The 10,805-nt window shown below is 47.2% G+C and overlaps 1 protein-coding gene across 1 annotated transcript; it reads right to left on the reverse strand.

Moving 5' to 3' along the window:
- Window positions 1–346: 346 nt before the first annotated feature.
- Window positions 347–1,433, reverse strand: V1508DRAFT_396695 (uncharacterized protein; the record flags this gene model as incomplete). The annotated part of the gene is made up of 2 exons (XM_066938113.1): window positions 347–1,025; window positions 1,081–1,433. 2 exons carry the CDS (start codon window positions 1,431–1,433, stop codon window positions 347–349), a joined length of 1,032 nt encoding a protein of 343 aa, XP_066796701.1.
- Between the last annotated feature and the right edge of the window lie 9,372 nt (window positions 1,434–10,805).

The raw sequence follows: 10,805 nt of genomic DNA on the forward strand, positions 1-10,805 counted from the left end.
CCAGCGTGCATTGGATCGATTTCCTGTCGGAAGGAACACGCGGAGTGCGGACTCTATCATTTCGAACTCATAAGAAGGAAGAATGAGTCAGCTTTACTTAAGCACATTCAGTCATCGATATAATACAGATCTTAACATGCGTAAACAAATGCGGTATTATTGCAGATATTACCCAGTGGCATCATTTACTATGGACCTGACAAACAAGCGTCAAATTCTAGATTCTAACTTGCCATATTTTACGCCAACGTTACAAAACAAAAGGAGCGAATGATCCCTGAACCCGCCTGCGGGTGTGTAGGTCGATATTATCTTACAATTCGTTTCATCAAGTCATATGTCTGCGTTAACTATTCACATACATCTGCCGATACTGCAAAAAGGCCAGTGGCGGCGACGGGAATAGTCTTGGATCACATTCGCTCGACCGCCGCCGCAATTCAGGCTGCGGATATGGATGATAGGTATATTGTGGCGCAGTCGGTCTCACCGGCACTGCCGGTGAGATCGGTTTCGGGGCTAGCATTGCTGGCGGCCGGTCAGTCATTGCGCCCGAGGACATGCGCCTCCGTTTTGGCGTCGAGGGTGCCTCTTCGGAGACGCACGTCGATTCCAAGCTAGACAGCGATCCACGTTTTCTACCACGCCTGATATATGCCAACGGACCCTCAATATTCGGTAGAATCTCAATATTCGGGAATACCCTTAGAGAGGGGTCCGACTCTTGCTCGAGGTACTCCTGGATGGCAACAATCAGCGTACGAATCTGCCCGAACGAATAAGTCGTCTGATCGTCAACCATTCTCTCAATGACATTCTGAATGTCGATGTCGTTGGCGCGAGGAGGATACGATTGTGAACGCGGGGATAGTGGGGCGGCATACGATGCTCGAGGCGCACAGCGCTTGGGTTTGCTCCTGATGAGCTTGAAATTACTAACCTTGCCCCATTGCTCCAGTTTGTCGAGCTGCATGAGCACGAGCTTTGTCTGTAGTATTGGGAAAGTTTCCTTTCGATAGCTTTCCCTGCGAGAAATTTAGTAACCGTAGACAACGTGTAGTTGTATGTATATGAACCCACCTCTGATAGTGCCTCCGACAGATGAAAACCCACATGTCCTCGGGTATAGCAAGTGTCTGGCGCTTGTTCCGGCCAAAGATATGAGAGACTACTTTTCGTGCAGGCACATCGACATGGCATTCGCTGTCGGCGCCAGCACACACGCATTCGTATGGGACAAAGCACTCGGAGCGGGAAGTTGTCGACGAGCTATCATCTGCATCTGCGTCATCGCCATCAGAGTGGAGAGATATAGAAGGCGACAGGAGTGCGGACGTCGTGGACATGGTCGTAGAGGACTGTGGAACCGACGCCGCGCGATGCGGCAGATGATGCTCTTCCGACGGGTTGAGGATATCCTGGATCGAAATCATGTTGCCACTATGCGTTCGATGAACAACACTGGGACAGGTGACAGCAAACAGATAGATAAACTATAAGGGGACAGGACAGACAGACAGACAGGCGGGTAGAGGCAAGCAGCAGTAGTATTTATATAGTAACTAAGGTGGGCCCGCAGAAAGGCAGCGGGGCACAGAAAACGATGGCAGGACTGCGTCCGGAGTAGTGGCATATAGTGGAGTGGCCCAGGCACGATTGTAACGCGCCGTACCGACACGCGAAAACGGTTTCGTGCGACCGCAAGAGCGGTTGCCTAAACAACGTTCGTCGTACCCGCCTGGTCCTTGCTCCCAGTCTTTGGAGTATTTCTGCCGGGTGACATTACCAGCGCGGGTGGGTTATGACTGGAATAAAACCTGCCCACTCCCCTGGGAGTTCAAGTGCGTCATCGTTTCCGGTTCGGTTGGGCCGATCCCCTCCACCAAAAAGAGGTAGCCCTTTCCGTTCAGTGATCGCCAAAACAACGTTTTTGCAATCGCCGGAAAACTACGCAGCTGTTTGGCGTCAGGAGTCCGATCATTGTTCAGGTCAATGTTCAAGAGTGTCTGAAGTAATGGCAATCAATGCCAATGTCATCTACGAGTATACTCCACGAGAAGTGGCCTGGATCCTTCCACCTCATCAAACAAGTAGAGATACTCTATCAGAGTTGCACATCACGCCCGTCCTCGCCACACCAGCATAACTGTGTAGTCAGGATGAGGATTCGCCCCGGGAACAGGAAACGTACTTGTCAAAAGGGCTGCCCACTGAGCAGACTAAGCCGGAAATCGCATCCGGAGGGGGCGGGGGGCATCGACAACAGACGACATTTTTGTGCAACTGGGAGTTCAATAAGCTCAAGCGAAATGAACGGGCACTCAAGCGAGATACTACTGTAGTTAATTGAGGCGGCGTACAGGCAATTACCTACCATCCAACCTGCAGGAAATATGCACTAGCGCGTAGCACAGCCCCTTCCTGCACCGCTGCAACGACTGTCAAGCCACTCCACGTGTCTTGGTGTCCAGTGCGAGTTTTTTTTTAGTGTAACTAAGGCTTGGCCTTGGGTTGACGTGTACGGTACATTTCGCCGTATGAACTGCCTAGCCAGCATACCCCGGATCGCTCTCCCTGGCATCTCCACCGCCTCGTTCCACTGCTCGTCAGTCTGCAGTAGATTTTTAGCAGGATATTTTGCAAAGCACGCACACCCCCAAACCCCTCTGCTCCAGTGGCAATGCCTTTATAGTTCTTCTTTTGTGTAGACCACGGATATAGGCGTACGTCTGTTACAATTTATGACTGCACAACTGCTGAATTGAAAATATTAAATAAAGCTTGTGCTAGTTAGATTTATTACTCTATATATATAAGCAACAACGAGTCGACGGTCGTAAGATCAGACCAGACACATCTCAGATGTCTCCACACAACAGATCTCGTGATTCTCAAAAGCTGGAATAAAATATGACAAGGAAAAAGAAATGTCCACACCAAGTTCAGGCTAGACATGCCTAGGCTCTCGCATCGTTTCAAACTCAGCTCTCCCGATCGTCTCCTCGTGGTCGCCCACCTAATTGATGAAGATTTTCCCTCGGGCTACTATGAACAAATTCCACATAATAGACTATCACCACAGCCCACTTGCTGCAAGTTCTTAGAAGTTAGAACGCGTCGAGATTCATATCTCATAGTATATGTTGTAAGGTACCAATAGGCTTGTCAATCGGTATCGTTTTAGATAGTGACCAGCGGATCACAAGTAACAGAAAGTCCAGGTTGCAGCGGTAAGACCCGTTCAAGGTATCATACAGCCAATTGTTTGGAACCGTTTGAACTGTGCCTCATACAAAAAACTTACTTTGGCTTTCCACGTGTGGCTGCTGGTCTGATCTCATGCTCTCGATCTGTGCCGTCGTCAGATTCATATCCGTCCCACAAAGCAGATCGACGAGCTTGCCGTTTCCATCTTGCAAATAAAGCTGTTGAACTATCAAAATTTATTTTTGACGATGTCATATACCGTCACTAATTCTCAACACTGGCTGCTCACGTGTATCTCTGTCTACAATTATATCATAATGAGGATAGAGGCACCAGAATCCTGCAAAATCTTCCTCACTTTGTTATCAAACTAGCAAAATGTATCATTACAAATCTACCGCTCAATTTGGTTTTAAAAGAACGTCAATGTCGTGTCGTGTTGCTACAAACTTGCTCTTACCCTATTGAGTCTGACATTACTGATGAGACGCGGTTAATAATATAAATTTATTGCGTCCGTCAACATTTATATTTGAGGACGGTCACATGCCTTCTATGTTCGCAGATTTTATTCCTATATCATTCAAACAAAATTGAATGAAGCGACTGTGGTACGGCCAGTACAATGAGTCTTATTGCTACTCAAATTGTGCCTTGACAGATGCTTAAGAATGCCACCTTGGTGTGAGTATGTGATGAATATCCTTGCTGAAAAGCGTACAACATGATTTACAGAAATATGAACATCATCCTCGAGCTTGCACGAAACGAATTTATCGTATCAATTTTAGGGTTTCAGGGTTAACAACTTCTTGAGTTATGTGGATGACATGATTCCACAGCACGACTCTATTTCATGAAGAGCGATAGGCATTATTGGTTTTCACTTGACGCACAGAGTCAAGTATGCAATCAGGATCAGCATTCGGCGGAAACCGAAAGCGAAGTTTACATTTTAACTTTTTTAAATATATGAGTGCGGCGCGTTATGTAGACCGAGAGTTTCGCTTAAACCGAGGAATGTGGCACAAGACGAAAGTATATCGCGTTCTGGTAGTAATTAAAGGTTTTAAATTATTTTGCGTGCGACCAAAGAAATTTGCTTCAGTGGAGATTGTCGCGGGACTTTCCCGAATTGGAAGTCAGTGTTAGTGCGCGACGAATATAAATACAAAGCCTTGGATGAGCTCGTTACATTCTATTAACCTTAGCGGTTCTGTCCGTTTAAGGCGTAGTAAGTTAAATCAGTTTATCCTGCATACAAGTAGCCACCGATATTGAGTTACTTAGAAGGACATAAATCATTGGCTAGTCATCCACTTATTAAGTTGGAAGGCAACAGATGCACAAGGCTATTCGCCAGGCCTCATCGGTTGTTCTAAGTCATATATCCCTGCTTTCCCTGGTCAAAGCCCATCGATCGCAGCAACAATCTTCGCTCTACGGAATAATCTTCCCGGCGTGAGTATAATTAGATTCGAGCAGGTGGTGGGACGCCGTTACTAGCGAGAAGTATGAGGGTAGTGTTTTTGTTATATATTGTACCCGATAAGGTCCACATCCCAAACAGAGGAAATCATGAATTTAGTCGAGCGCCCATGAGTAATGATTGACTCGACCGGATCGTCAATAGACTCACTTGCATTTCAAACCTAGGACGATAGTGCACAATGGTTTTGGCGGCGTCTTTGTTGGTTCAGCAATCACGCTCGCTTAACTTGTCTCGCATTTGACTTATTAAAGTTTAATCGTGACGCACGGACCGTGCCACGCGGCCCAAAAGTGCCGGTATGCAATTTTAGATTTAGCAAATCAATTTTTGTATACCTAACACTAAACCCTATTTGGACTTGTGCGTCGGCATCCAAATAACTTTAATCACAACCAACCCTAGCTAGACAAGTTGCCGTGCTAACCGAGAGGCCGCGTGTCTGACCGAGGATTAGCACAAGTCATTAAGACAGACAATTCTCGAAGACGTCTAGTACGCTCTTGAGAAATTATTAATGCTGCGTGCAGAGCGTCGAAATATTCGAAGGGATACTCGACAAGCACAAGCACAAGCATCTTGAAGATAACGTTTTAAACGTACGGCATTAAGCTTGCCAACAAACGCATTGTAGAGAAATTTTTGTTATTGCTGACTTGTTAAGCGAAAGCAGGTCATATTGTACATCTTTGTCCAACGAAAGTAGATTATCTGCGCACCAGACATGAGGATCATGTCGTCGGAATACCTGGATCAGGTCTGGACCGCGTCTGCTTTAAAGGTGCTGTATGATATATATATCGCCACCAGGAACAGCTCTTGAAGGCCAAGGTGAGTGGAGCTGCGCTGACTGGGACTATCCGCTATACGATTGGCTACCATCAGCATACCAGAAATCTGACAAGTACGATCGCAACAAGAATTGCAATTTTGCCATATCTCTCAACTCCAAAATGGTTCAGATTCGGTCGCGTCGCATTGCGACCCCACCGCCGAGTGAAATTGTCCGTCGTCGTCGCCTTCGCCTTCGGGCCGGCCCGTTTGAAGGCGGAAGCTCCGATCACAATGCCAGCGCCACTAAGCTCGCTAGAACGTGCAGTTCGACATGGTGTTGTCACCGTCGATGGTGACAAGCAAGTTGTCGTCCCGTCGGGGACGCTCACGTGTGAGCTGTGTACTTCAGTGGGCATGGCATCCCGGCGCGCGTGCATAATGAGACGACAATGGTGCGCAGCCACCTTCGAGAGGTGCATCATGTGTCTGTCGCTCTGGGAACGCGAGGATGGGCCAACCTCGGTCGGACAGAGAACAGCCCGCGGCTGTCTATAAGGTGGAAAAGCAGCAAAGACGGCGCTTGAGGCGTTTTGCTTGCCACTTTTTGACTTAGCAGGAGCAGCAATTTGCGGAAGGCGTACGACTCAGGACTCGGTTGACGAGGCCTCGCGGAATCAGTCCTGAAGATCAATATATCCACAGGTGCCTGCATCCACGCCTGGCATACTGTCACGAAGAAACAAATAATTAGCGCCACTTGAGCACTTAAGTGCAGCGAAATACTCGCCTTCCCGATTAGCACCCTCCACCGCTGGAGAGCCAGCCCAAACATTTGTTCCACCGAAATGCTTGCGCAGGGCATCTCGATATTGAACTGCATCTGCGCTTCCGTTAGCTGCTGTCCTGCGCGACGCTTGAATGGCCGCATGACTCCAAACCCCCCTCCCCCCCAGCGTACGCCGGATCCCCGTAAAAGTAAAGAATAGCTGGAAAGCCTTTACAATCTCAAGAATTTTGTTCCAGTACCACTCAGTCTCGACAACGCAAATAACTTGTATCCATAAAGACCCATTGATTGCGTGTGGGGCGACATATCGGGCTCAAAGTGCCGTCAACGAAGGCTACCAGGATTGCGTCAAGGATTCATGGTGGTAGGTCAGTGATAAGGTCCACGCCTATTAACCGAGGCCGTTCCGGAACGCCAAGTGACTGAAGAGTCCCGTAACGTGGGCGTGGAGGAACCTTAGTCCGCTAAGATACTGCACAGGTGTGGCCGAATTGGTTGATGAAAGTTCGCATGCCTGGCCAATAGTTTTGCGTCTTAGTAAGTCATATGTGCGTAACCTTCCAGGATGTCCGGCAGTCACAGTATCGCGGAGCCTGATCAACAGATCGGTCTTTAGTAGGTCGTCATGCGGAATCCAAAGTCGTTCCTTGCGGTAAAGTAACCCGTTAATCAATGAATATTCAACTCTCCGCTCGGTCCAACTTCAGTTTGTGCCGGTATCGACGGACTAAGTGGTCAATGACGTCCCTGAACACACAGCGTAGCCAACTTTGTGACACCCCAATGGCGTGTGCAAGCCGGCGAAGAACAATGCAGAAAGCCATCGACGGGTCCGGACGGCAGTCTTGACTCCATTGAATCTCATCGAGTCGGAGATGTAGCACGATCTCCTTTATTGAATCTAAAATCAAACCGGACTCGACCGTCATCCATGCTATCTAGATCGAAAGTGACGGTAGTATATGGGATTAGTAGGCGGTAGGGCCGATCGAGTTGCTTACTTGCGATTCTCGGCCAGGATTTGCTAGACTACGTCGCGCTGAACAATGCTGAACTAGCTAGTCATCGTCAGTCAGACATTGAATAGCATAAGAAGCTGTTTCTGACGACGAGAAACTATGGTATAATTGGCCCGCATAATGGAATTGAATGGAGCTGGCAAAATTTGGGAAAGATCAGACAGAGCTAGGCCCGAGGTGCAGTTTTTGTTTTCGCGTGTGGCCGACAAAAACTCTAAACCTAAAAGAAATTTTACACACGAAATTTTCACTTTTAAGAAATATTTCAAGTGCTAAATTGTCAAAGTGAAAATTTCGCGTGCAAAATTCATAAGGGTTAGGGTGTATATTGTAGGCATGCCAATCGTTACGATAGTTACTAAATTTAACTTAATCATGTCTATCACTCGCTAAGACGAGCTGTGGCGCGGAGTAAGTCGATGTTGCTACCTGCAGCGTGCGGAATTGAAGATAACGTCAATTTGATACGGTAACTGATTAGGGTTCCCCTAGCCAGAAACTTCCACGTGGTCATCGGGTCATACTGGCATTAGGTCGGCCAAGTTCTCTCTGACTGGCGCCACACACCAAAGAACTAGTCGCAGGTAACAAACAAGTCGTCGTTCTCTAGCAAATTGGAAGCGATGCCGGGCCATCATCTGGCTTACGTTGTTGGTGAACAACGTCTAGACGTACCGTCCAAGCGGCTCTGTCGTACTCGTCGCCCAACACGTGCCTAGGGCGATCTTGGGCACTGATCAGAGAGCATCGACGGCGATGGATCGCATACGCAACTCTCTCATGCTATCCATTACAACAGTTTGACTAGTATCAATGCCCTAACAAAAATATCTCAGCTACTCACGCGACAGCCTAACATGCTATAAGCCTCTACATGATATATTACTAAGACTTAACTAGATAAGTAAATGAATTTAAATTCAAAGGAAACCAAGACAAGGTTAATGTCGCCCTTCGCCATTTATGATTGGCCGGAGAATTCCCCAGAGACATGACGATCCGACGCTTTGGTTCTAGCGTAGAACTCTATGTGGCGTGTGCGCGCTCTTTATGATCGACGTAATAATATACCATGCAGATACAGAGCTATTTAGAAGAAATAGCTGCCGGGACGGTTGCCACTTGCCAGCTAGGTGAGCAACAAAGAATAGCACATGCGGCGCTAGTGTGGCCAACCTCTTGAAATCTGAGAAATCACCAAAGAAAACGGTGGAACGAGAGTGCGCCAGATGAATCAGACAACGATTGTAGTGCCACTCGCAATTAAGGAGTGCACATACCCGGCATCTCCGTCCGCTGACCGGCACTAGTCCGCAGGTGTTCTCCTTCGCCTTTCTCGTGCAGCTCTAGTCCAATTTTTTTATTTGGAATATTGGAATACGCATGATACCGTTGATAGACCAGGCCATACCTGTTGACAGACTATGGTGGAGCTACACAAGTAACACACGGCATCGTCGTTACCCGGCCCAGTGCCCAACTGATTAAATCACTTGCAAGCAAGGGTTTAGGGTTTGTAAGCTGCCGTGTGATATTGTATAGTTTCTGCCGGATTATGATGTTTGTTTGCTGCATTACGGTCAGTCAGTTCCTTTTTTCGATTGGACACCGAAGGGCACCTTCTGTCGCCGATGTCCAGTCCAACTGATTGCCATCGACATGATCATAGTCGTGATGTTGTTCACCGCTTCTTTGTCGGTGATTTCTTCGAGAGAGACATGTAATTCTCCATCAGCTGTGTTCAGAAAATTTAATAATACTGTTTTATTTTACTCCATCATCTAGATCTATAACTTGTTGTAAACCAAGTATACGGGATATTGTGCATAGCCAGGCAACAGACGAAAAAACACTGGAAATCAGGGGGTAAGGGAAATGTATTGATACCTTCGCTGCACCAAGGATCAGCCACGTCAGCCATCAGGCCACGACCTCCTAATCTCGCTAACTATATGTCACTTAGCGCCATGCATAAGCGAAATGGCACATTCGTAACAAGGTATGAAAAGCTATATAAATAGAGACCATTGCGGTGACAAATTACTCCAAGAACCGCGCCACCGAAACTATTAGCTTTCCTAGACTAGCCTGTGGCAGATGGTATACTACTGGTGTGGATCAGTGGGCGTCTCTACCTGCGACAACCCACCCATGTGAGTGTCTGCCTGCAGTTTTATGTATTGGACGCCACTCACGTTGTTAAACAGTCATCTTCTGTTTGTTACAGGCATGTGTTTACTTTGTGGGTAATTTGGTACGGAAGTCAGAGCCCAGTCAACCAAGGATGCGGTTGCGGGGAAATGACCTCGGCGATTCGTCGGATGAACCCGACAAGAGAACATCGACAATCATTGACTGTATATTTGTACCACGCGAAACTTCATAACCAGACAGTCTGCCCTCATGTTTTTTTCTTGATAGATTTTGCTAGCTACTGACTAAACGGAATTGTGGAGCATTCCTTTCCTCGTCCAAGCGGACCTTACTAAAGGGAAGAATATCACGGGATCGAAGACTTCCGTTCACTGTTGCCGAGAGAACGCTTGGAGCAACCTTAAATTCGGTAATTACTGTAGCAAAGGTAAATTACAACGCGTAACATGCACGTGAATGTCACTCGCCATGTTAAACAATAACAAAAATTTGATTCACAGTAGATATCAGTTGACTAACTTGCATCATGGCATCCTACACAACATTCCCATGCTCAGATCACTCACCTTGCTACAGTCAGCATTTCGCTACTAACTAATATGAGTGAGCAACTGGTCCAGATAAACACAGTCGCGGGACGCGGGAGTCGCCGGCCCATGCAAAACAAAAAAGCGGCGCATTTCCGGGCAGCCAAAAACAAGCCACTAGCGCATGAAAGCCAGCAGTTCATCGCTCACAACTGGGTGACATTACCGTAATTGGCAGACATCCGGTTACAGAGATAAGGTATTACACGCTAAGACCGGTTACCGTACTTATCTGTTACCCGGATCTCACCGAAAGGGGGCATTGTACCTCCCATTCGCGCAATTTATCCCGCATAAGTGATTCATCGACGACAATCATAGACTAGACGGAAACGATGAGTACATTGCTACAGTGTCCGTCTCGGATTGTTTCCGCGGTGCAGTTTCCAACATGATGGGTTGCTGAAAGTTTGTCCCCGAATCCGCGGCTCGAAGTGATCTTCATCCTTATCTGCTAAGTAAAATACGATTAAGATCAAGCAATTTATACGATTTTATTATATATTTAATCTGGAATCGATTCTTTCCCACTTATACTGCTAATCAATATGCGACATCTAATTCGGCTGAGATCAATATCGGGTGAAACATGAGCTGAATATTCCAAGACTTACTCCGCACCTCTACGTCTCACCTCAATCCTGCATGGCTTCACAGCCCACAGTTCCGTTACAAGGATTATTGACATATGCAACTGATTGCGCCGGCTACATGGCTGCACGTTCTCCACGTTTCTCCCCCTCAGATATGGACTCTCATTGCCCCGACTTAGATCTGAAACGGGGGTT

The sequence above is a fragment of the Lipomyces doorenjongii genome (genome assembly GCF_038497915.1).
Source record: "Lipomyces doorenjongii strain NRRL Y-27504 unplaced genomic scaffold V1508scaffold_16, whole genome shotgun sequence".
NCBI lineage: Eukaryota > Fungi > Ascomycota > Lipomycetes > Lipomycetales > Lipomycetaceae > Lipomyces > Lipomyces doorenjongii.